The sequence below is a fragment of the Canariomyces notabilis genome (genome assembly GCF_033297395.1).
Source record: "Canariomyces notabilis strain CBS 508.74 unplaced genomic scaffold N656scaffold_9, whole genome shotgun sequence".
Classification (NCBI taxonomy): Eukaryota; Fungi; Ascomycota; class Sordariomycetes; order Sordariales; family Chaetomiaceae; genus Canariomyces; species Canariomyces notabilis.
In genome coordinates this window covers 861,082-885,578 of record NW_027041831.1, presented here as the reverse complement: position 1 = coordinate 885,578, position 24,497 = coordinate 861,082, and the positions used below count along the sequence as shown (strand labels likewise).

At 54.9% G+C, this 24,497-nt stretch overlaps 12 protein-coding genes across 12 annotated transcripts; 6 read left to right on the top strand and 6 right to left on the bottom strand.

Moving 5' to 3' along the window:
- Positions 1-572: 572 nt before the first annotated feature.
- Positions 573-2,010, top strand: N656DRAFT_752519 (parasitic phase-specific protein PSP-1; the record flags this gene model as incomplete). The annotated part of the gene is made up of 4 exons (XM_064813039.1): positions 573-903; positions 1,087-1,147; positions 1,247-1,672; positions 1,737-2,010. 4 exons carry the CDS (start codon positions 573-575, stop codon positions 1,861-1,863), a joined length of 945 nt encoding a protein of 314 aa, XP_064670853.1. The 3' UTR covers positions 1,864-2,010.
- Positions 2,011-2,057: 47 nt separating this feature from the next.
- Positions 2,058-3,450, bottom strand: N656DRAFT_708410 (uncharacterized protein; the record flags this gene model as incomplete). The annotated part of the gene is made up of 3 exons (XM_064811501.1): positions 2,058-2,897; positions 2,968-3,273; positions 3,355-3,450. 3 exons carry the CDS (start codon positions 3,448-3,450, stop codon positions 2,058-2,060), a joined length of 1,242 nt encoding a protein of 413 aa, XP_064670852.1.
- A 468-nt stretch (positions 3,451-3,918) lies between these two features.
- Positions 3,919-5,638, top strand: N656DRAFT_778826 (NAD(P)-binding protein). Its single transcript, XM_064815080.1, has one exon. The coding sequence runs from the start codon at positions 4,307-4,309 to the stop codon at positions 5,459-5,461; it is 1,155 nt and encodes a 384-aa protein (XP_064670851.1). The 5' UTR covers positions 3,919-4,306; the 3' UTR covers positions 5,462-5,638.
- A 462-nt stretch (positions 5,639-6,100) lies between these two features.
- N656DRAFT_778824 (uncharacterized protein) lies at positions 6,101-6,921 on the bottom strand. The gene is made up of 2 exons (XM_064815079.1): positions 6,287-6,921; positions 6,101-6,230 (listed from the first exon to the last, which is right to left on the bottom strand). The coding sequence occupies exons 1-2, from the start codon at positions 6,753-6,755 to the stop codon at positions 6,169-6,171; spliced, it is 531 nt and encodes a 176-aa protein (XP_064670850.1). The 5' UTR covers positions 6,756-6,921; the 3' UTR covers positions 6,101-6,168.
- A 981-nt stretch (positions 6,922-7,902) lies between these two features.
- N656DRAFT_708460 (DUF985 domain protein) lies at positions 7,903-8,373 on the top strand (the record flags this gene model as incomplete). The annotated part of the gene is made up of 1 exon (XM_064811505.1): positions 7,903-8,373. The coding sequence occupies one exon, from the start codon at positions 7,903-7,905 to the stop codon at positions 8,371-8,373; it is 471 nt and encodes a 156-aa protein (XP_064670849.1).
- A 976-nt stretch (positions 8,374-9,349) lies between these two features.
- On the top strand, positions 9,350-10,194 carry N656DRAFT_682168 (uncharacterized protein; the record flags this gene model as incomplete). Its single annotated transcript, XM_064810571.1, has 2 exons — positions 9,350-9,742; positions 9,811-10,194. Coding segments are annotated over 2 exons (777 nt in total), but the record flags the coding sequence as incomplete, so codon positions are not given.
- Positions 10,195-10,921: 727 nt separating this feature from the next.
- On the bottom strand, positions 10,922-14,278 carry N656DRAFT_768204 (acetyl-CoA synthetase-like protein; the record flags this gene model as incomplete). The annotated part of the gene is made up of 3 exons (XM_064813607.1): positions 10,922-13,113; positions 13,275-13,511; positions 13,570-14,278. 3 exons carry the CDS (start codon positions 14,276-14,278, stop codon positions 10,922-10,924), a joined length of 3,138 nt encoding a protein of 1,045 aa, XP_064670847.1.
- A 1,357-nt stretch (positions 14,279-15,635) lies between these two features.
- Positions 15,636-16,315, top strand: N656DRAFT_797799 (uncharacterized protein; the record flags this gene model as incomplete). The annotated part of the gene is made up of 2 exons (XM_064817684.1): positions 15,636-15,949; positions 16,051-16,315. The coding sequence occupies 2 exons, from the start codon at positions 15,636-15,638 to the stop codon at positions 16,313-16,315; spliced, it is 579 nt and encodes a 192-aa protein (XP_064670846.1).
- Positions 16,316-16,413: 98 nt separating this feature from the next.
- On the bottom strand, positions 16,414-18,745 carry N656DRAFT_778813 (general substrate transporter). Its single transcript, XM_064815078.1, has 7 exons — positions 18,595-18,745; positions 18,278-18,529; positions 17,595-18,210; positions 17,469-17,513; positions 17,379-17,391; positions 16,864-17,317; positions 16,414-16,799 (listed from the first exon to the last, which is right to left on the bottom strand). The coding sequence occupies exons 2-7, from the start codon at positions 18,386-18,388 to the stop codon at positions 16,524-16,526; spliced, it is 1,515 nt and encodes a 504-aa protein (XP_064670845.1). The 5' UTR covers positions 18,389-18,529; positions 18,595-18,745; the 3' UTR covers positions 16,414-16,523.
- Positions 18,746-19,088: 343 nt separating this feature from the next.
- N656DRAFT_778811 (uncharacterized protein) lies at positions 19,089-20,906 on the bottom strand. Its single transcript, XM_064815077.1, has one exon. The coding sequence runs from the start codon at positions 20,691-20,693 to the stop codon at positions 19,203-19,205; it is 1,491 nt and encodes a 496-aa protein (XP_064670844.1). The 5' UTR covers positions 20,694-20,906; the 3' UTR covers positions 19,089-19,202.
- Positions 20,907-21,184: 278 nt separating this feature from the next.
- On the top strand, positions 21,185-22,629 carry N656DRAFT_679630 (kinase-like protein; the record flags this gene model as incomplete). The annotated part of the gene is made up of 2 exons (XM_064810536.1): positions 21,185-21,955; positions 22,003-22,629. Coding segments are annotated over 2 exons (1,398 nt in total), but the record flags the coding sequence as incomplete, so codon positions are not given.
- Positions 22,630-23,733: 1,104 nt separating this feature from the next.
- Positions 23,734-24,293, bottom strand: N656DRAFT_778809 (uncharacterized protein). The gene has a single exon (XM_064815076.1). It carries the CDS (start codon positions 24,100-24,102, stop codon positions 23,740-23,742), a length of 363 nt encoding a protein of 120 aa, XP_064670842.1. The 5' UTR covers positions 24,103-24,293; the 3' UTR covers positions 23,734-23,739.
- Positions 24,294-24,497: the final 204 nt, after the last annotated feature.

Sequence of the window (24,497 nt, the reverse complement as noted above, 5' to 3'; positions counted from 1 at the left end):
TTCTGCCGCCGCCTGCGCAGTTCCAAGCAGTAGGTACCTACGTACGTACGGAGTATCATTTTGGATTTATGTCAAGCGTAAAAAGGTTGGCCGTTCTGAACGACCGAATAAGGACTGGTAAGCGAGTGCGAGTGCGAAGCTTGGCCGCCTTGGCGATGCTCGCGGCTCACTTGCTGACGACATCACCCTTGAGTCTGGGTCGCGAGTAAAATGTGCGACAAGAAAACATCAAGCAATTCATGGCATTCCACGCCAAATATGCCGCATTTGAGATGTCTTGTGCTAACCTCCAAATCATGGAAATTAAGGGGGACACGTATGCTTTCCTTGGCTGCCATTATGTATGCCCCAACCGTCCAACCGGGGGCAGCTCGCCCTTCAGCGTCTCAAACCTGTGCTAGTATATAAGTTTGTTGTACGCACCTGTGACCCGTTTATACCTCAGCAAAGTCAACTGTGTCAATCATCAAAGTTGCTCCTCGAGTCCTACGTCCTTTCCTCGCAGCCTCACCCTCACCCTCACCCCCTGACTCTCACCAACCGACCTGCTCCCGACCTACAAGCAGCCTGTGATGTCCTCTGAATCCGATTCCCTCCCACCAGGAGTCCCGCCCCTGCCACCATACGTGGTAGTCTTTGGGCCCAGAGCAAACTGCACACTCGAGATATGTCCCGTGGAGATCTCCGTGTACGGTTACCGACCGTCCCTTGCCGCCAACGTCTCCTTCATCGCGCTGTTCACAGTCTCGGCCTTGATCCATACCTACCTCGGCATTCGGTGGAAGCAATGGTGGTACATGGCATGTATGAACATTGGTGCTGTGAACGCTGTTATTGGCTATGCAGGGAGGGTTATGATGTGGTATAACCCGTTTAATTTTGCTGCGTTTATGATGCAGATTAGTGAGTTTCTTTGCTTTTTTAGCTGCTTTCTCACTCCTATCATGGTCGCTGGCTATGTTGCTGTCACTGTTGTGCCGCTCATATTTCTCGCTTCTTCCTGTGCTGTATTCCCTATCTCTCTCGTTTGATGGTGTTGATGTTTTCGGAAATAACTAGATCTTGCTATTTACTAACAGCATCCAGTTTGCATCTCAACAGGACCGGTCTACTACTGTGCTGCCATCTACATCACCCTTGCTCTTTCGTATGTCCTACATTACTGACTACCCATGTTCCTGTCCGAACTCCACATGTGGATGGGAGCATGTTCATACGAATCGCTAACGCACGTCATATTACCCAGCATCAACTACTTCGCCCCGGACCTGTCCCGCTTCAAACCCTCACTATTCTACTACATCTTCATTACCTGTGATATTATCTCCTTGATTCTCCAAGCAGCCGGCGGCGGGCTGTCCACATCTACATCCGGCCAGAGCCAGATGGGCGTCGACCTTGCGCTGGCTGGACTAAGTTTCCAGGTCTTCACCATGCTTGTCTTTTGCTTCTTCTTCGCCGACTACCTGATTCGATATTTCCGGTCTGGGCGGTGGAAAAACAGGGCTCACGATGGATCATCAACCCGACTGAAGCTCTTTTTTAGCTTCATGGTATTGGCCATCTTGCTGATTCTTGCGCGCTGCGCGTACCGATTGGCCGAGCTGCATGAGGGGTATAGATCCGAGGGGCTGATCCGTGACGAAGGGTTGTTCATTGCATTGGAAGGAGTGTGAGTATCTTCAGCTACGCTTATTGCTTGTGGAAGAGAGACTGAATAAGTGATCTCGAAACAGTATGGTTCTCGCTTCTGTGTATTGCCTTATGGTTGGACACCCGGGCTTGGTCTTCAAAGCAAAGAAGGACTCGGCATCGGGGGATCCTAGTAGCGAGCAGGAGCTCCAAGAATATCCTGGTCGATAAGAGCCGCACGAGAGTTTGCACTGGGCTCAATTGGAGAAGCAGGAGATGGATGCACGAAGCAGCGGGGCATATGGGCAGAGTATGGAAGCAACCTGGCCTCGGGCTTAATCTAATTGGAAGTCCAGTCTGCTTTATAAATGTACTAGTAGTCTCTAAGAGAAGGCAAAAGACACGGATACATGATGCTCACTCGCTCAGACTGCGCAAGTCGCGGGTCTAGTAGCAGCCGGCGAGGCAAACGCCGCCTTTGGAAAGTCGAGCAGCGCAAGGAGCTCCGGGTCTCCAGCGAATCGACTCTCCAGCAGCGTGCATATGGCAGGGCCCTCGTATCGTGCGCGGCGGTATATCCACCACTGCTCTGGCGACCAGACCTTTGCGTAGAAGTACGCCAAGAGCAAAAGAGCGCACGAGTCCCTGTTAAACAGCAAGTCGAGGAATCGCTCATCAAAGCTGCCAAGGAACGGCAAGAACTTCCCCATCTGCATACGCCCGCACTCCAGGGGCATGACTCGGGCGAGGGCTGTGGCCGGTCCATGGTACGGATTGGTCTCGACGGTGGAGGTTTCGTCCAGTCGGCAAAGCCACACCAGCTTGCGAGGAAGACCCGGGAGCTTGGGTTCCTCCTGGCCAACGCTGTTGGGGTACTCTAGTGACGAGAACATGCCGGCGAGAATGCTGCAGAAGATGCTATCAGGCCTGGAGGGATTTGCAAGCCGGTGGACGACTGTCTTTCGGGTGACTACACCCAGCCAGCTGAGGCTTTGGGCGGATGATGGAGTGAGCGGCCAAGGCTGCACAGGAGAGATTTCCCGAGTATCGGAGCATGCAGCCATACCGAGCATCATGGCAGCCCCCCATAGGGCATCCTTCTCTAGTGAATTTTGGGGGGGTGGAGAGAGTCTGGCGTTGAACAGGGAAATACCGTTGACAAAGTGAAAGGAAAGGGCGACAGCGTCCTGGCTATCCATTTGCCCGTCATTGTCCATGCTGTAGAGGCGAACTACAGCAAGGATCGTATGCATGAACCAGGGGTGCTGGTTAAGGTAGGTAATGTTAGCCCCCAAGCAAATTGTAAGATACTAAGATGCAAGAGTTGAAACTAACCACATGCGCTAGGTTCACCATGAGATTCTGGAAGGCAAGGGCCCTAGCCTCGGGATGGTTGGTAGCTATCGGTATCCGCCGGAACTTGGCAAGCAGCTCCATGTCGGTTGGACGGATCTGATACACCCGCCCCTTTTGCGCGAGTGGCAGTGTGATTGGTGGTTGAGTAACAGGTCGGGGTAGGTACCCAGTGTCGACCTTGAAGGTCTTAACAAAGGGCAGCTCCATTACGGAGAGCCCAGGCTTGTAACAGCACGCGACACCAAAAGCAGCACATCGTTTACACTCTGGTTTTGACTCGTCACACTGCTCACAAGGTCAGCTATCGTGATTGATGAAAAGCAGGAAGGCCAGGAACAGAAATGGGGAGTCTGGGGGTTCTGGTACCTTGACCCTGCGCAGTTTGCAATTGGCACAGCCTAATCTCGACTTGCGGTGCACTCTTCGCGATCGGCCGGACGATGTCGAGTCTGTACGAGACATGTCGAGTACAAATGCCGAGGTGCGACGGCCAGTTGTGGGAGTCAGGGCCGTTGACTGTGACATTGTTCTGACCCGAGTTCGTTTACCTTTTTGAGTTCGATCTGCGTTGGAAGATAAGGTACCAAAGGTAAGGTAGGTAACGATGTAATCAATATGGGCTTAAGACCGAAGGAAGGACGGGAGGAATGTGTATTCGCGGTACGAGTTACGCCTGGCTTGACTCGGAGTTTGACCCGAGACGTGATAGATTGCAATCATTAAGTTGTCTACACTCTAAGGGCCTACACGTGTAGTAAGCAGAAGGATCACCGTCATGTTGAAAGACACTAACCCCAATTCGTATTCCGCATCGGGTATAGCGACGTTATACCGGGTCGGCTCTTTCAAGGGTTGACTCAGGGTTATCTAAGGGTTCCGTAAATGGACCCGCACGCTAACCCCGATTCGCATTCCGCCTCGGGAGAGAGTAACCTCGTCTCGCATTCACAGTCCACAACTTCACAACCACGAAACATCAACCAGATGATATTGACTCGCCTCTCGCTGGAGGTTAGCTTTCCTGCTTCCTTCTGCTTCTATTCACTCGGCATTAATTCTGTAGACTCTCCTAAGTCCGTCCCTACCCCTTACTTCCGTTCATCACCTCATCGTCATGGCCCGTTCATCAAGGATATATGATCATTTCGATCCCCCGTTACTTCCTTCTTGCGATGCTCCAAGGGGCAAGCAGTCAACTCGACTATCACAAACCTTTACCTATCTTACACTCTGACAGCCTACTTATCCCACACGCAACCAAATCCCGATCGTCTTCAAACCACTTCCTCGACTCAGTCAATCCTCCCTCAACATCACAATGACCAGCTCATCGCAGAGCATTCCCGCCTCCATGAAAGCCTGGGTGGCCGAAGCCCCAGGTGCCGGAGCGGTCATTAAACAGGTTCCCACGCCCGAAGTCCAGCCCGGCACCGTCGTCGCCAAGGTCTTGAGCACCTTCATCTACCAATCCCGGCGCGACACCCTGAAAGCAACCGGCAAGGCTCCCTATTTCACCAACCCCTACCCATACATCCCCGGCAGCCATGCCGTGGTGCGTGTTGCCGCGACCGGCCCCGACACGACGGCCTTTTCGGTCGGCCAGCTCGCCATAGTCGACATCTTCGTCACCGCTCGTGACGATCGCACCGGAGTGCAAATTCTCTGGGGCACCTTTGACGGCGGCAGCCCTGCGTCCAAAAAATTCGCCGCCGACAACTGGCGGAACGGCCATTACGCCGAGTACGTCCGCGTCCCGCTGGAGAACATCCACCCGCTGGACGAAGCCCGTCTCTGCGGCAGTCCGTCCGCGGGCGGGTTGGGCTATAGCATTCCCGAGCTGGTCGTGATTCCTTCCCTCGCCGTGATCGAGGCTGGATATCGGCGCGTCAACCTGCGGGCGGGAGAAACCGTGGTCATCTCGCCCGCGACGGGCCACTACAGCGTGGCCGCCGTCGCGCTGGCAGATGCTATTGGTGCAAATATCATTGCCCTGAGCCGCAACGGCGAGCGCCTGCAGAAGATCAAGGAATTTTTCCCGAGGATCAAGACGCTGCAGCCCACCGGCGACGTCAAGCAAGACACGGAGGCCATCAAGAAGCTCGCGAATGGACCCGTGGATGTTGTGGCTGATGTCTCGTCGCCTGCCATGGTTGGTTCGACGCATATTGCCAGCTGCATGGCTGCTGTGAAGAATTATGGCCGCATCTGCCTCCTGGGCGGCCGGGGGGACCCGAGCTTGCCGATTTCGTACAGGGATGTTGTGTTCCGCAACCTGAAGATTGAAGGTTCGTACATGTTCCAGTGGGAGGACGTGAGGAGCGTTATCAAGATGGTCGAAACAGGCGTGTTGAAGCTTGGAAAGGACTCGATTTTCCCGGTTGTCGCAGAGTTCTCGATCGACAACCTGGAACAGGCGGTGGCCAAGATCGAGACGGATCCGGGTCTGGGTAACCTCGTGGTGCTTAACCCTTAGGACTCGGTTGGCACGCTGTCGTTCTCGTCTTGCATCCCTGAACAGAGCCCACCAGGAAGAGCCTTCAGATGTGGGTGTTTGACTTCAAGGAACACGATCATGTATCTAGTCGCTCGCTTTTCCCCCAAAGGTACTTCTCAAGCTCAGAATCTAGCATTTCCAGTTCGCGTTAGTTTCATACAAGCTTGGCGCTTCAACCTTGATGGTCATTTAGTGGCAAGAGATATCACGTCTAGTCCATCCGCCGAGAAGGCATGGGATCATGGTTTCCAAGTGATATCACCAATATCAACAGTATAGGAATTCCAGACAGAGACTGCAGGTGCAGTATTGACGGGCTTAGAGTCCCAATATCCTGTACTAAGTACCCAAGGCATACCGTCAGTATTACCAGACTTCTGCCAGGACTCGATATGGGACTTGACTCACTTGAGTGACATGAACCTCTCTTGAATCGGATGTTGCGGCACCAACAGTCGGTGTCAGTACTCAGAAAGAATTATCTAAACTTTAGCAACAATGAACATCTCAACTACTGGGCAGTTAACCAAGTGACAACAGTAGGTGGAGAAAATACCTGGTATCCTAGATACGAATGGTTCGAACATATATATACAGCGAGAAGCTTATATAGTAGTAGGCACACTATATACCACAGACAGAGCAAGTAGCCATCGCCAACAGTTCCACACCTAGTTAACACACGCTTATGTCGGCTTCCAGTTGGCGTCTGCAATCTCGTAGAAAGCAGGATCGAAAGCGGGAGCGACTTTCACATGTTAGCATTTCCATAGTCCTTATTGAAGTGGAAAGACACAAACTCACCAGTCGTTCCAACAAGCGTCCAATCCCCCGTGCTCTTACAGCTCTGCCACTCCCACGAGCCAATCACCACAGCAGGCTGCTGGCTCTTGAAGACATCCGGGCCGAGCACCACATTGCGGACACCCGTCCCATTGTTGTGCGAGAGGAACATCTTGAGGGGCGCGCCAGCATAGTAGTGCCAGACCTCGGCGGCGTCGATGCGGTGCCAGAGCGACTGGCCCGCCGAGCCCTCGAGCAGATAGTAAATGGCCGTGCTGGCGGAGCGGGTGCCGTTGCCGGTGTTGATCATGAGGGGATCCCGGAAGATCTCCTTGAAGTAGCCCTTTTCCGGGTTCGGGGCAAGGCCGAGCTGTGCGACGACTTCCTGCGCTGAGCGCTTTTCGACGGGCTTGGATGCGATCGCGCCCTGGACCAGGCTGCTGAGCAGCGCCAGGGGCAGCAGGCAGGACAGGAGCGTTATTTTGGCCATTGTCGTCCGGTTGATGGGAACGCGGAATCGTTCGAGACGGATGTTATGATTGACGATGGATCGCGTAGAAAAGCCCTAACACTCAACTTGCGCGCGGTGTGGTGCTTTTGTAGTGTACTTGTACCTGACCCAACGTGATTGCGCGCCCTGTTGGCCGCCCCTGTCGGCTTAGCGCTCCCATGTTCGCCGAGTCAGCGGTCTTCCCGTGCGCCGCTGGTCCAGGACGGGAATTGTCAACCGAGCGCAATGCAATAACTGCTCATATTTACCACTCCACTACGCTCCATTTGCATTAGCTGAAGATCGAACTAACTAACCTGTTGCAAGGGGCGCTCTTCCGAGAGAATTTATCCCCTTTCCAAGAAGGGCAACGTGTGGTCCATGGCTGTGGGGAATACCCCTCATAAAGAGGCGTGCCACCGCTATGCAGGAAGAGGCTTGGGAATGGGTGGGGAAATATCCGTATTGCGAGCAGCTTTGTCATCAAGGTTTCCTGCCACCAGTTCGACCAGCTGCATTCATCATGAGCGGGAAACAGTCGGCGAGGGAGCAGAAGGCAAGGCCGATTCAACTGCCCTCCCTAAGAGGCGGTAGGGCCAAGCTTTAATAGTAAGTAAAAATGCGCATGCAGATGCATCCCAAGGCCTTTTGTGATACCACTTGTTGACACGGAGCGAAGTGCTACCTCGTACCGGCGACCGAGGCCCCTCCCGCCTGGGAGATTCCGGTACCCGCCACCCGAGGGTAACGTTACGGTGCAACGCAGCCATCAGAATGGATTTACGAAGGTCCCGGCAGCGCGAGGCCGTCGCATACGCCAATCATGTCCCCCTCGGAGCACACGTCCGTACGCTGTATTACCGTAAAAAAGTGGTGCAACCGCCTTCGACGGACCGAGTGCTCAGTTTTCCTGCTGCAGCTGGAACGAAGGGGAATGAACAGGAATGATGATTGCTGTGGCCTTGCCGGCATAAATGGCAAACTTGAAGTGGGAAGGAGCGACCAAACTGCCTAGAGTTAGCGTATTCCGTCGCTCAGCACCACTGCCCGCACCTTTTCTTCCAGTTTGCACTCGACAGTCAAGCCAAACCTGCACGTTTATTCAATCCAAGCCAAGCCAAAAATCCCACCACGCAGTCAGACCACGATGACGTCCAATCGCACAGCCCAAGAAGTGATCAAAGAGCTGAACCTCGTCCCGCACCCAGAGAAAGGCTATTTCATCGAGACCTTCCGCGATGAAGCAAAGTCCTCCAGCGAGGGCAAGGAGCGCTCCAACCTCACATGCATCTATTACCTCCTGGAGGGCGAAGCCGGCATGTCGCACTGGCACCGCGTGCTCGACGCCGTCGAGGTATGGCATCACTACGCCGGCGCGCCATTGCAGCTTTCTCTGTCGTGGGATGACGGAAAACCCGTGAGAAATGTGATCCTGGGGAAGGATCTCTGGAAGGGAGAGCGCCCTGCCGTCGTGGTCCAGAGAGGCGAATGGCAGCACGCCCAGAGCCTGGGCGACTGGACCCTGGTGGGCTGCTCCGTGGCACCCGCGTTCACTTTTGAGGGGTTCGAAATGGCCAAGCCAGGGTGGGAGCCGAGAGGGGCAGGATCGTCACAGTGATGGATGGATCATGGCGGGGCTTGTTTATTGGAGGGTTATTGGGGGATGCCTGTCGCCGGCCTGGTGGGAACACAAGAGCCGCGGCGCGGCATTTTTGATCCCCGGGCTAGGCGGGCCTGCTGCGCCGCCGGGCGAATTGCCACTCCGGGGTAGTACTGCGCTTAAACGAGTGGTGTGTTGTGCGACGAAGTCGAGGACGTGTGCAAGCGATCGCTTGTTTTCAGTGTATGGGACATTCCTTTCTTGGACGAAGAGTCAAACCTGCAATTGACGATCGGATCAACCTTTTTCAGTATCCAATGTGATATAGTACCATACTTACTGTGGTACCCGTAACATCAAGCCACAATCGATATTTCCTGCGGCGGGATCGACTCCTGGAGGCAGCCATCGGGAAGGTGAGCGATGATCCGGTAGGCGCCCAAGGCACTAAGCCACATTTGGTAGCGCTATCTTTCAGGGGCTGGGTTATCACCTAATGATAACCCGGGAATACTAGTGTAAAAACCGACAAATGCACATGCAACGATTGAAGGCAAGCGCGAGGCATGCCGGCACTCCCAATCGTCAATTGCCAGTTGAATTTCGGGTCGAATTTGCCTATCTCAAATCATTGCCGTCGCACTGCGTGCACCACACCACACATCTGCACAATCGCTGGCACATCCTATTTTTACCGCCCAGTTTCCCGGTCGAGTGGCATTGCAGACATTGGATGCACGAGATCGACGGATTTGTTTCCCTTGCCTCGATGGCCAGCCAATTTTCCATCCTGCGCCCATGCCATTTTACAAGCCTCGACCCCAACTGATGCTGGCAAGAAGCTTTCTCGTCCTGCACCATGCCCTAATTCGTTAGCAGCAAGTCCTTGCGCGTCTCCCCTCCACAGATGTGATAGCCTCATCCTTTTTGGCGCTCTTGGCTCGGTGCCGGCCCTGCACTGCACATCTGCATCATGGCAGACAATGGACTCTACGAGCTTCGGGAAGACCTGCGCATGTCCATGATCATCGCCGCCTTCACGGGAATCTCATGGTACATTGGCGCCGAGATCAACACGACTCTGTTTTTGCTCTTCAAGCGCCGTCGCGGCCTGTATTTTTGGTCCGCCGCGCTCTGCTCGTGGGGCGTCGTTTTGCAACCCCTCTTCATCATCCTCGCCGACTATGGAATATGGACCAACCTCAGCGGGTCCATCACCATGATCTACCTGACATGGTTCATCATGGTGGTTCCGCAGAGCTGGCTGCTGTATTCGCGCCTGCACTTGATCGCTCAGTACGGAACGATGCTGAGCTGGATCAAGTTCATCCTGATCTTCACTTCGATCGTCTTTTCCGTGCCCACCATTGTCATGGGCACCATTGCTGTGAGCAGATTTCCATTTGGTCTGTCCGTGCTGGGATCAGCTACTGACGCGAGGTCGGAAATGTACAGCAAGCGACAAGCATCAACCCCGACTTGTTCCGCATCAACTTGGCCTGGGACCGCGTTCAACTCACAGTCTTCTTCGTCCAGGAAACAGCTCTGTCACTGCTGTACATCTTCCAAGCCCGCAAATACTTACGCAACTCGTCTCTGCTCTCCAAACCCTATACCGTTGAGCCCACGCCAGGAGAGGAGACCGCCCCTGCACGCGCCACTCCGGAAACGCACCAAGTCCTTCTGCATCTCGTCCTGGCCAACTGCCTCGTTATCGCCCTCGACATCTCCCTGCTGGGCGTCCAGTACGCCGACCTCTTCTACTTGCAAGGCGCCTTCAAGCCGTGCGTTTATGGTGTCAAGCTCAAAGTGGAGTTTGCCATCCTGAACCGGCTGCTCGAGCTGGTGCGCAGGCGCGGGAGGGGCGGAATGGGGACGCTGTTCTCGGACGGGAGCGGCAGTGGAGGAGGCATTGGGCTCTCGCTCTCCGCACCGCCACCGGGAGGCGAGCCCTACTCGACGCCAAGAGCAGGACAGTCTCAGCCCCACATCCTGGTGTCAAGGTCTGTCGAAGTGGTGTCGAAATGGGACGACGAAAACCGAGCTGTCACCGGCAGGCACGAAGAGATTAGCCTTGGACAGCTGGGTCGCCGGCTGGCTACGGATCCCTCCCGGTCGCAAAGTCATGAAAGCCAGGATCCGATTTTGGCTGAGGAAGGTCGCGGCCGTGGTAATATAAGCGACTGAGACGACCCCGGAACGATACTGCATCCGCCACAACGGCGACTGTACAGTACTAGGATTAAAACGCAGGGCCGGTCGAGCACAACCATTGCAAGGGAGTCGGCGTTATTGGTTTCATGGTATTACGGGTTTCTCTAGGACGACGGGATGTCTGAAACGGTTGGCTAGGTATGGGATTTATTTGCGATTCACGATACCCGGATGTGCCGTTGTATACTGGCAAGGTAATGTGCCGCCTTGAGGAGGACAGGACAAAAGAACTTGACCATTTTGTTATATATCAACCTTTACGACCATTCATGAGGATGAACTAATTGCCAGCACATGCCCTAGGCCCTTGACACTGCTAACGGCTCGACAACCTCCCCTTGCGGCCAAGCCTTCAAAACGCCCATTGCTTGCACCAATTCTTCATCAGCTCCGGCGTAATAGCATGCATCATCCGCATCGTCTTGCTTCGGCTCTTGGTTCGCGCCAAGTCCATGGCGACATACCCCTGACCTTCCCGAGTAGCTTGCACCCACGCCTTATACGTCTCCAGCAGTTTGACACCTGGGTTCTTGCTCATGTCCTCGGTCGTTGCCTGGCTCTCCTCCAAAGCCCTTACCCACTCCTCCAGGCTAACCAACCTCTTGATCCGGTCACCATAAAACTCCTTGATCGCCTCTGCCAGCGTCAACCATTGAGTCGTCTCCGGGTTAATGCCATGGAAATAGCCCCCCATCTCCTCCACGGGGACGTAACACGCCACGCCGGACACCTCCAGCACAAGCTTCGCGATCCCCTCAATGGGCGCCCAATCCACGGTCGACATCTGTCCCAGACTATCCGGGAGAAGGCCAAGATAAAGGGAGCTCGCTATGATACTCGGCAACCACTCCTGGCGATTCCAGTATCCTTTCTCAGTACTCGGCCCAGCAATCTGCCCCACGCGAATGATTTCACTCGGCACCCCTGACACCTCGCTCGCCTTTTCCAAGATGAGACTCCCGATGAGCTTCGACCGGCCATAGCCGCCTGTACTTATACCAAAGTCATGCAGCGGCCGTTCCGGCACTGGCTCCGGCCGCTTCCACGCCGCGACGGTGGCGATTGACGAGATAAAGACGATAGGAACACGCTTCGCTGCCTTGTTGCTGAACTCGACCAGGTTGCGCACCCCACGCAGATGCGGCTCGAACGACTCGACGGGTATGTTGAAGTTGACCGGCCACTGGTTGTGGATGACTCGATCGACCGAAGTGAGCAGGTTGGTGTACACGTCGTGGTCGAGGCCGAGGTCGAACCGTGACAGGTCGGCGTGGAGGAAGGCGGCTTTGGAGAAATCTGTGCTCAAACCGCGGGCTGCATTACCTTTTGCCTGGCGGGCTTCTGCGTCGTCAGAGCGGTTCAGGCAGATGATCTTCTTTACCCTGGGACAGGAGATCGCCTGGTCGAGCATGTACGACCCCAACGCGCCGGTCGTGCCGGTGATGACAATCACCTGATTCTTGTCGGCAGGGGGCGGCTTGCCGGTCCGCGCCGCGGGCATGTCGGCCGTGTATTTGTCGATCAGGATCTTCATGGCCGTCTCTTCCTGCTGTGCCTGCGCCTCTCCAGCAGCGGCATCCTGTCCTTCTTTGTTTACGACTGAGAACAGGTACTCGGCCAGCCGTCGCGAGGTTGGGTTGCCGTAGATGACACGGGTGGCTACGGCTGAAGCATCAACACGCACTCCAGCTGCCTCGAGGGCACCCCGAAGGAGCCGCGAAGCGTTGATGACTTGCATCGAGTCGATTCCGACGGTGAAGAAATCCGTGTCTGGTTCTAGCTTGGGTGCCTTAAGCCACTTCTCAAACAGGGTTTCGATGGACTGGGTCAGGCCTTCCTTGGAGCTGAGATCCAGGTCGGGGGTTTCGGAGGAGGTGAGCTGGTCGGCGTGCTCATATATCTTGTCGATCTCGTCTTTGTACATCTTGATGGTCCTGGCTCGTTGGATGGTTCCCTTGTCTGACCTCAGGAAGGGCTTGCCAGGGGTGGAGAAGGCAATGAGTTGCCGGCCGATCTGGCCGTGGGCCACTGTTTCTTCGTTCGCCTTGACGACTAGCGGCCAGACTCTGTCCAACAGCTCTTGCTCTTCCTTCTCGTCCTTTGGTTGCACGACAGGCTCGAGGATCAAGGCCGGCTGGAACCTGTTGCTACCAACCACAAGGGCCCCTTTGATCTCAGGGTGGCTCATGACGATCTGTTCAATGCTCACGGGGTTGAGTTTCTCGCCGTTTGAGAAGACAATGATGTTGTCGGAGCGGCCGCAGTACATCCAGTGATCGGGCAACGACGGATGAGGTTTGTACAAGTCCTTTGTGCTGTACTCCTTGGCGTCCGGAAAGGTGTAGAAGAAGCCTTGAAAGTCTGGGTCTTTCTGCTTCCTGACAATCACCATCTCGTAGACGTCTTCCTCTGCCGACTTTCTCCAGTCGCAGCCGAAGACCTCGGAGTTGATGATGAAATAGCGCCAGAGCTTGGGATTGGGCTGCCAGTAGAGTGGAAAAGGTGAATACCTGATTCTGGTAAGTCTGCTATCCGGTTTCTTAACTGTTCACAAGGAGGCTTTACTCTGTAGCCCCTATGACATTGACTAACGTGACTCCTCCCTTGATCAGCCTATTCCCTGCGTCCTCTGTCAGATTTCCTGTTGAGTTTGCCAGTCAGCATGCATTCCTGCCTGGTAGCTCTCACAGGGACGCGCAGCTTACCTCCTCCGAATGTCACATACGCCAGCTTATTAAAGACATCCACTGACTCCTTTGACTGGCTCAGTTCTTCCAGGATTGCCGGCGGCAGCAGTACCGACTCGACATCGGCATACTTCAGGCATTGCACTGCCATATCCGACGAGAGCGGTCGATCGCCTATGCCCAACGCAACGGGGAGGTCCCAGTAGTGGACCATGAGCAAAGACACGTAAAGGGCGGCGGCGTGATAGAGCGGCACTGGCGAACCACATGTCAGCGACCTAGATACATCCTGGGTACAATCTTGCGTTCTTACTCGGGACCAAAATCCTCTTCGCCCTCCTCGCCATCTCGTCGAGGATGAATCTCCTGCCATTCCACTCCCCGAGACTGTGATACTTATCACCAATCGCAACCATGCCCTGCCTTGCAACGATGGGCTTCGGCAGACCCGTGCTTCCGCTGGTATGCAGCACCACCAGGGGATCCCATTCGGCCTCGTCAAACGTCTTATCATAGGGGTACGGCTCAATCTGCTCGTCCGGAAACCATTCTTGCAGCGGGAACGTCATGAAGGCCTGCATATCCCGCTCCTGCAGCCAGGGCTGGACCATGGCCTTGTAGGCCCTATCAAACCAGATGATGTTGCAGTTGGTCTGATAGAAGATGTTCATCTGGCCCTCTTGGGAGTTTCGTGGTGAGATGAAGAGCGCCTTGTAGCCGGCCTTTACGGCTCCAAGGGTGAATATCAGGTATCGGACGTCGTTGGGGCCGATGTAGGCGACGGTTCTGAACTCGCCATTGTCGGGCTTGCCCGTGGAATCGACCAGCTTGCGTGCCACGCGGTTGATAGCGTTGGCTGCTTGCTTGTATGCGATCTTTCTCCAGCCATCTTGGGGGTTGGACGTGTTGGGAATGGAAACCCACTCCCGGGTCGGGTCGCTTCGAGCTCGGTCGTCGACAAGTTTCACCAGCAGCCTTCTGCCATATTGTGGTGATGGTTCTGTCGTCGGGTGGGCATCCATGATGACGTGCAACTTTGGGTGTAGGTATCGACGTATGGCGTGTAGCGAGAGCCTCAGCCTGTTGCACCAAGCTTGGACGGTTATACCAGCGTGGTCGCTCGCTGTTTGTATTCATATTCGGTTGACGGCTGGTTGAGCCGCCACTGAGCCGTCGAAAGACCGAGAGACCGAAACCTTTGCATCCCACAAGAACTACGACGGCATGAAGTCATAGGGAACGTCCTACCTGACGTATCCTTACCTCTGGTTCAACTGTGTCAGGCCCGAGACCCCGCAATGGCATGAATCATGCTCCAGACACGACAGCCTAAGCTACTACCATAGCTCTCATATGTAGTGCGTATACATGGCTGGAACAGCGTTCCAACGCAGCGGTCCGTCCCGCGGGGTAGTCCCTAGTGAGAAAGAAGCCTTGAACTGCCACACTTTGGAACCCCGGCTTTGACCATACTACCGAGATCGGTGACGCAACCTGCTGCAGTTTAGTGCGTAGTACCCATACTTGACGCGGCAAGCGGGTCCTGTCATGATGGCGTCTCCATATAGACCGGCATACTCGGATGCCCGAGCGGGAAAGGATCGGAGCATTGCGATATTGCCGCCGCGGCGCCGCTGCGCTGGGCTCGCGCCGCGATCGGAAACAGGGGCGGGAATAACCGGTGTATATTCTCGTCCGGGGTGAAACGTCACCGGCTGTTCGTGGCTATGTATAGTGGTCATAAGCTTTGAGAACTTCCAGTTGTTGACGAGCAGTAGCTGTTGTCTTCTTCGCGCGCTCGCGGCCTCGCTCTGATCTCGGCAGCCGAGCGCCCCCTGCACTGCAGTGCCTTGCGCTTGGTCTCCTTAGTCGCCTCACACAGAGGTTTATAAATGAGGGATATCTACGTTCGTTGGGCATCGGATATATCCACAGCATCTCGGTAGCAACGTCATGTGTCGATGAATGATTGGTGGTATATTCCACGTAAGTAGCAGTTGTTGTCTTTGGTTCAGTGTGGTGACCGTTCAGGTTATACAAGTGCCGTAATATATCTAACAAGGCCAACAAGATGCCTTCCATTCGATCCTATCCGTCTGCGTATGGCTGACACCGTTGACAAATTCGTGCTACCGGGTTGTAACTGAAAATGCCTGGTGCACTACCTTAGCCATCTTCCAGGCGACTCACTGGTAGTTTGTACACATCGAACTAAGTCAGCCCAAAGGTCATACACGCCACCTGGCCATCGTGTAGTGTATACCAGTGCTTGAGATGAAATTCTCCATGATTGCCCCTATACTCGCTCATCATTCCCTTCGTTGTCTTCTACCAACCACTACACCAAATTCAACGTCATCCACACAATAATCCATCACGATGCGTCTCTCTGAGTTCTGCTTAGCCATAGCCGCGTTGCTAGGCACTTGCAAAGCAGCCCCAGCTGGTCCCATCAGAGACTCTATACCAGCCCCGAGTAACCTCATACCGGGAAGCATCCAGATCGCCGAGGGCGTGTGGTATAGCAACCGAACCGGGAATGCCAGCGTCACGGACCTCGGTCACGAACTAGCTGCTCAAATCAGTCACTGCCGCGTCGAGGACTCGACCTATGAGAACCAAGGAAGCGGTGGTTCTCCTTACGCCAAGGACTGCTGGGTTCTTCATGACAATATCGTCGGGGACGGCGACTGGTAAGTGATGTGACAAAATGCAAAAATACCAATATCAACTTTTGGCACTCCCAGAGACATACAAGAGATGACGGGATACTTCAAAATTGACTAGAATCCAGGACGGTCACCCTGCTCGACCAGCATCAGATAGCGCAGCACGGTTCCTGCGCTTTTGGCGTAACGTACTGGGGCAACCTCGGTGGAGAGCCGTATTTCCTGGTTGGGAACGACGACGTCCGTAGGATTGTCAGTCGGTCCATTGAGCTATTCATGTTTCATGGCAACGGAGCTGACAGGGTTGGCACGAAGGGGAGGATGTATTGTCGGCCTGGCGATCGCCCCGTCGAATGGGGATTATATTGGAATCCAGGGTTCAGTGGATAATGCTTGTGCAAGGTCATCGCCATGATTGAGGGCTGGGATAGAAGCAGTAACATCCTGGGGTCTGGTTGCTTGTAGTTCAAAGCGCTGCGTTAGACTTGGTCGCTCTAGCGTATAGCATTCTACTAGTAGTCTAGTAATAGACTAGGGGTAATGCTCGAATCAAGCATCGCAACTTTAAGGATGCCCAGGACGCTTATCCATGACAATATCACATCTTCCCTGATTCGACACCAGCTACCTCGACAGCCTCCACAAGGGGCTTGGGCTCCGCCCCCGTCTCCAAGCCATCACGCCGCTGCAACTCCAGAAGTGCCTCGTTCATAATGTTGGTCCGTGTAATCTTGAACTTCCAGGCAGGTATCCCCCGGTCAAAGAGCTCGTCAATTTCCTCCAAAGTCCGCCCCTTCAGCTCGGGCAAGCAAAAGAAGAAGAAGGCGCCGCAGACGAAGTTTGAGCCAGCCCAGATATAGGCATATTTGGCCCCCTGGTCATTGCGGATCATCAGTTACCAACGTTAACCGGGGGCTCTAGGGCAATGTCATGCTCACCCAGTCCAAATTCTCAGGGTTGATGAAGTAAGGTGAGCAGAACCCCGTCAACCAAGCCAAGAAGTACCCCAGACTGATGGCCGAACCCACCGTCCAGGACCTCAGCCTCGTGCTAACAAGCTCGGTGGCCACAGGGTAACTTGCTGCACCAACAAATGCATTGTATGCAAACATGTACAAGGACGTGAAGGCTATGAGAAAGTTCCGCGCGAGATCTGTTCCAGCTGACGTTGTCGCGGTAATGGCCATGGCCAGCATGCACAACCCCTGAGTCAGGGAGCCGATCATCATGATGCTACGTCGGCCAAAGACGTGGCGCATCAGGTAGATGCCGAAGTTGACGCCGACGAATCCGAGGCAGGTGTTCATGATGGAGTATTTGAAGGCTTCGTCAATGGTGAGGCCCGATACAGCCATGAAATAGGTTGTGTAGCTGATGAGGAACCAGGAGCCGCTGGTATTGTGGCAAGTCAGTGCTGTGCTCGAAGTTGGAGCTGCCAGAGAGGGCTTGATACCTTCCAGTTTGAGCTGTTGATGTACATACGGTCAGCGTACCGGAACCAACAACGCACAGACAGGAGAGTAGAATCTGGGATGGAACTCACTAGCTATAACGCCGAAGCAGAGCAGTGTCCGGCGCAAGTTGCTACCTATCAAGACATACAAGTTAGTAGGTCATCAGATGAGAGGAAATGGTATAGGAAGATGAGCATGGGTCGAAGGTGTCTTACCCCTGAACATCTCAAGCGGTCCAACCGAGCTCGCCAGCTTCTTTTCCTCCTCAATCCCCTTAACCATCTCCAACCACTCAAGCTCAAAGCTCTCGTGGCCCAGAGAGTCCCCTCTCAACGTTTGTAGCGCTTTCCGCCCCTCTCCATTCTTCTCCTTATTAACCAAATACCTCGGCGACTCAGGCACAAAGAACAGCCCCACCGACAAAAGCACCGGCACAATGAACTGAATCCCCAACGGAATCTGGTACGACGCCTTATCCATCATCTTCGACGTAGCATTCGTAACCACAGCGCCAACAATACTCCCAATATTAACCCACTCCGAAAACAGAGCGACCATGACAGCACGGAGGTGAGCCGGAGCCGCTTCGGCGCAGTAGATGTTGGAGAAGGTCACTAGAAAGCCATTGCCAATACCCAAGACCAGCCGGCCGAGATAGACAACCCCCCAATCGGTGGTCCCAATCTGAATGGCTGTGCCAAGCGCCGTTAGCAAGCAAGCCAGCCAGAGAGCGGGCTTGCGGCCGAAGAAATGCGCGAATGGCCCCGCGAAGATGGAAGATAGGAAGGCGCCTAGGGTGAGGAGCGAGCCGATCAGTTGTTGGAAGGTTCGCTGGCTGTTGTTTCAGCACGTTCTGTTCGTAAAAGGAGGAAGGTAAGAAGAAAAGCCAGGTACTCACGTCAATCCCGTATCCGCCTTCGAGATTTGGGTCAGGGTACCCAAATACCTGGAGGAACCCGGGCATGGCTTGCAGGCTGGCAAGACAGGCAGAGTCAAGGCCGTATTGCATGTTGGCTACAGCCACGATGGCGCATATGAGGAGGCATTTCCTGTTCGCCCAGAGGGATGTCTCTGGGAGGCGAGCGTGTGCCGCCGGTTCTGAAGCCATGTTGTTCTGGATGATGATGTGCTTGCTCTCAGCTGAGTTTGCCTTCTCTCTCCATGTAAGCCGTGTGGTTCCGCATTGGATCTTGCTTCGCAGCACTTTAGACTTACCACTCGTTCAAATATGGAGAAGGGGATATTTCATCAGCTGCTACTTGGTAACCGTGACTATCTGGACACCTGGAGGAAGGAGTTGACACTAAGTACGGCCGTTGGGTTGACGTGTTTCGATTCTTCAACCGCACCGTATTGTTTTACAGGCTATGAGGGGGGAGCTCCTCGCCGGGTATCTTCTCCCAGCACATCTAAGATTAAGGCTTATACCCGAAGACCGTGCAGTCACCCCAGGGTCAGGTCTTCCCCGCATGCGATCCCCATCTCGGCGATTTTTTTGTATTAGCTCGGTAGGTTCAGTTATCATACCTTGGTAATTGGGGTTGGTCGTCCCAGGCTGCATCGAGCCTCGCTTGTGTAGCGCTGAACGCATCGCATTGCAGAAGACAGTAGAAGTTGCAAGAAAGGCCTGCCATCCAGCGGCAATCAGTTGCTGGGTAAAACGGGCAAACAGGGAAGACACATCAACCTAGTTTTGGCGCAGGCTTCCCTAGAGAACATTGTTTATTGATCTAAGCTGTATTCAAAACTGGAAAGTCATTTCTGAAATCTCTCTAGACCCCATTCTCTGCCATGCCTCCATTGGCCCATCAGACGCCAAAGGTTTACTTCCGAACTGTATCCTTTCTCGGGCGCCCTCTCGGTTGCTTCTGGCCCGTCGTCGCTCCTTGTCTGGGCCGAGCCGGTGCCGGTGCCTTGGACACAGCCGACTCCTTGGCTTTTCTCGGACGGCCCCTCTTGGGCTTGTCTGCAGGCGGACGAGCGGGAACAGGCCGAGCAGTTCGTCTTTCCTGCGGTGGGGGTGCGAGGAGGTTGGCTTCCATGGCCGCGATCCTGGGGCTGCGCCGTAGCGGTTGGGCCGGATTCTCATCCCGTCGCCGCCGCTGCCGTCGGCGCTGGGGTAGCGCTGGAGGTTGCGCAGGCTCAGGGGCCTTTGGCGGATCGTTGGGACTCGAGGGTTCCGGTGAAGCTTCAGGGGAAGGGGAGGCGAAGAGTCCAGTTCTTCGGACATGAAGTGGATGGCCCCGAGGATAGTAGGGGCGGGGCTCGGGCGGGGGAGTCGGAGGCGGGATGGCTTCGAGCGCATCCACCTCGGAGGGCGTAAACTCCATGTCCATGGTGTTGAGGGGCGTCAAGTCTTCGGGCTCCGGGGATGGACTCTCATGCCGCCACTTCCACCCGACGGCAAACTCACCAGACGGATGTTTCCAGTCCTCTCTCCAGTCGCCCCTCAGCTTCCACCGTTCGTTTACGTGCTTCCACATGGGCTCCCTATAAAGCCGGCGCTTTTCAAAGGGGATGCGATGGAATCTTTCCGTTTCCTCCCACGCTTCAACACTGTACATGAACCAGGGCCGGGAAATGATGAAGGATTCGGCTTGGGAAGCCGGCGCGTCCTCCTGCAGTCGAGAGCGTGGAGGCACCGGACTGTGCTCGTTGCGACGGAGGCCCTGGCGCAATCTTACAGCGCGTGTGATGGGATGCTGTGGATCCTTGTAATCGATAGCGGGGCTGTCATGCTGCCACCTCCACTTCCATTGGGATGGGTTATCGTTGGGCTGCGGATTGTTCTGCCGGTCAGGAATTCCCCACTGGGGATTCCAAACGCCGAGCTTCTGCCAGCGTCGTTTGATGTTGCGTCGGACAATGATATTCCTGCGCTCACGACCTACCCGCCCTGGGCCGAGGTATTTCTTCGCCTCGTCGCTAGAAGCGTGATACGACCATGCGAAGGAGTCCACACGCGCTTGTTCGATGCGCTGTTCCGTACGGTAGCGTTCCCCAGGATCATACGCTTGGGCGTTGCGGTACAAGCGATAGGCGACTTCGCGTTGTTCGTCATCGCTCAGAGGAGCGTCCATGAGGTCCTTGAAATCGTCCAACACGGTGTTGGCATTGAGGCCCAATGCCGGGTGAAACATGGCATTTTCTTCTTCGTCTTCAGTTGAGGATTCATACGGCGGTGGCTCATCGCGATCGAAGCGGCGGAGAGCACGGTCGTGCATGTCGGGGTTGGCCGCAAGCCGCTCGAGAGCTGGAAAGGCCTCAGATTGGAGTGCATTGTTAATCTGCACTTCGTCAAGAAGGCGCGGCATCTTCTCCTTCTCGTGGTGTTGGTTATTTGCAGCGAGAAGTTCACAGGTGTTTTCTGGTGATGGAAGCGAAAATGAGACACGCGCATGAGTTATTATGGGTGGTTCAGGAAGGCGCGACCATCACGTGAAAAGCCGAAAATACTACATGAGGAAGCCGCCCTCGAGCCGCCCAATGTAACGACGCTCACTTTTCAACCCGCGTCTTGATTCTTGACCCAATCGTGATGGCAGACACATCGAGTTTGGTTACACTGATGAAGTGTCGCGCGCTTCCTCGAACCAACATACCTAAGGTTCCATGACTAACACTCATGGTTCAGAACACCTGCGGCCTGCGGGCGGCATGCCAGGCAGCAATACAAATGTCTTCGCCCAACCCCGTCGTTTAACGGGGAAGATGTCTCTCGGTTTCTGCGCACGACTCCGTTGCTTTCAGTTCCTTCCCACAATAAGATAGCTTCGACGCTATGGTTCGGAATGTCAATGCGAGCACTCTTTTTCATTTGGTACCTACGAACCAAACAGCCCACGATGCACTTCTTCACCCTGACAACAGTCACTTTGTTTCGACAAGTCCTTCCCGCAAGCAACTGGGACTAGAAATCGGTTTCCATGTCCCGTCGACGCCTAGCGGCCGTGTTATAACCAGACTCGGGCGAAATGCGGACCTCATCCTCCGCGGACGTGCGGTCTCAGCAGTCCACGTCGCATTCGAGATTCACCCAGAGACCCTCGTTGTACTGCTGTCGGTCCGGTCCAAGAACTCGACGTCTGTCACCATTGCACCGATGCAGAAGGCAGGGCACGAAGAGGTAATCGACGGAGATTGCGTCATTGTCTACGGACAAGATTATCGTATGACGATCGCGTCTCATAATTTCGAATTGATATGGCGGAGACCCGAAGCGTACGACGTGATAATGGCGCTAAGGGAGCTGGCGATACGAGGGTACCAGGACTCTCTGCAGCGGCTACAACATGTCCGATCACGGGACCTCCCAACTGAATTCGATCAGTCAGAACTTCACACATGGCACAACACCAGAATACACACGGCACGCAAAGTCCTGTTCCGTGAAGCCGAAGGAGCACCTCGTGCCCTTGTCGGCGAGGGACAGTTCGGGAAAGTCTTCCGCGCAGTCGACCTTGTATCTGGGAACCCCTTCGCCGTGAAAGTGGTCTTGCTGCATAAGTATACCAACATGGAGCTGGCGCGAGCCGCTCTTCACAGGGAGGTCAAGACTCTTGAGAAGCTCAAACATGTACGTTATACTGCCATTACCGCAGCCACATGCTAACCGCATAGCAGAGGAACATTGTCGAGTATCTAGGTACCGCCAAGTGGGATACCATCCAACCCGAGATCTTCATGCCTCTACGCCCAGGGAGCCTCAGGTCGCTTGTCGAAACCAGGGACAGCGTGCCAGTGTGCGACGACGACAGCCTGTGCATGCAAGTTCTGGAGCAGATGCTCTGCGCCCTCGATTACCTGGCCTCCCATGGGCTATGCCACCGAGATGTCAAGCCCGAAAACATCCTCTACTGGCCTGTGACCCAAGGGGTATATGGCTTCCAGCTCGCCGATTTTGGCCTCGCCAATCACCAAAGTCTTGCCAAGACATTCTGCGGCACCGGTTACTACCAGGCTCCCGAGACCCACATTCTGTATGGCCAGTTTTCCCAGAGTCCCAAGGTGGACGTGTGGTCTCTCTTTGCTACCATCATCGACGTGCACCGCGATTTCACCTTCCCGCCTTGGGACGCCAAGAGCTACCACGACGTCCTGCTCGCCATCCGGGTCGCGGCGACAAAGATGCCCAAGCTCAGCAGCATGGTGAGAGAAGATCCCGCACAACGGGCCTCGGCGGCGCAGCTGCTCGTGACCCACTTTGGTGGGCAGGGTTTGACGACACCCAGGGCCGCGGTGCCGCCGATCGGGTCACCAGATGAGGACCCGGGCGGGAGCCGAGGATTAAGGAGGAACATTCCGACATCCATCTCGGACCCCCCGGCGCCCCTAGCGGCTCGCGCAGCGCCACCCTTGGTCGTGTATCCCCCGCCCCAGAAGAGGAGGACGCAGGAGTCAGAACAAGGCAAGCCCTCCGCCAGGCCACAGCAAAAGCCGTCGCCATCGCCATTGCTGGACGTATTACGGGCACAGGCAGCACAGGCACGTCGAGATGCTGTTGCGAAGTCGAGAGGTACAGCCAACGCCGCCAGGCAAGCTAGGCAGATACCCGAGAAGGAATCTGTGAGGAGGCAACTGGACAGGTCTGAGGAGCTGCGGGTTCCCGGCCAGTTTCCAGTGTGAATCCTGGAGAAAGAAACGGGCCTGGAGCCAAGTCTTGTCTTTGGATATATCAGAATTCTTCCGCCTCATCTCTAATCGCCATTTTTTCGCAAGCTGTACTAATAATATTGAAGTAAGCCGCTGTCTTCTGGATTCTCTGGGTTTTCAGGCGTTTCTGGTGTACTTGGTCGCTGTGTGTTAGCTCATTCACATGATCGGTTACTCGAGGGCCAGGGTTGACTCAATTGTTGATGTCTCGTTCACAGACTGAGGTGAAGAAGGAAGAAGACGGCGAAGCTATAGGCCAAACTCGTCCAAAAGAGTAACTACCACGGACAAAGCTATAAGCCAAGCTACAGACGGAGAATATACCTCAATTAATGAAATCTATTAGGATGACTGCTAGATTGCGGAATGACGGCGGCATGGCTTTCAAGTCCAACCCGCACTTGAGTCCTGACATACACATCCACCCTCATCCACATCTCCTCGTCATCAAAAGCAACCTGTCTTAACGATACAATCTTGCATTCTCAACTGGACCGCTAGCCCCAGACATGTACCGTCCCCTAACCGTGCTCGAAAGAGAAAGAGTGCGTTCATTTGGCGTATATCAAAAAGAAGAAACCTGGCATGACTCTACTAGTATCCCAATCCAAGTTAGCACCCCCTCATCACTTGCAACCACCTTCCTTAGAACAAGGACAACTCACCATTCTCCCCCAAACCCACCCCAGTTTGCAGTCCAGTTCAAGTTCAAGTATTCGCACCCGCACCACCGGCACCGGCAGCATTCACATTCGCCGCATTCGCATTAGCCTGGCCCCCAGCCCCAGCCGTCTGCTGCGCACCACCGGAGTTTGTACGGGTCTGGGCCAGGTTCAGAGAGAACGATCCCAGGCCGCCACCAAGGTTCTGGCGTCTTCTCGCACCACCACCACTGTCACCCCCACCACCACTACCGTCGGCGGCGGCGGTAGCGGAGGCACCGGCAGTGACCACGGTCACGCCTGACGGGAGGGTGATGCCCGAGGGGATGGAGACGCCGGAGGGTAGGGTGATGGTTACGGCGGAGGTGAGGGAGAGGAGGGTTGCGAGGGCTGCGAGGGTGGTCTTCATTTTCGTAATTGGTTCAATGTGGGTGGAGAAAGACGATAAGGTTGAGCAGGGAGTTGTTAAGAGGACTGGCCTATTTGCCTGCAGAAAGCGAGCGTGGATTGTTTTGTCGTAGTGACTGTCTCGTGGTACTCTCGGGTCTCGAGTAGATGCTGTTGGTGTTGGGAGGAGAAAGGGGCAGCTCAGGAGGTCTCGAGAGGGCATGACTTTATAATCACGTCGGTCACTGTAGGACTATCGTATCTCATGCTGGAAGCGTATGCTCGCCTCTATTTCTGCACCTTTGCCTGCAGTCTCGCCGCGAGAACTCTTCGTTGCCCATGCAACTGGCAAGCTGAAATTTGATGGTGATGAACATGGACGCACAGAAATGCATGCAAGGCCGAGTCAGGCTTGAC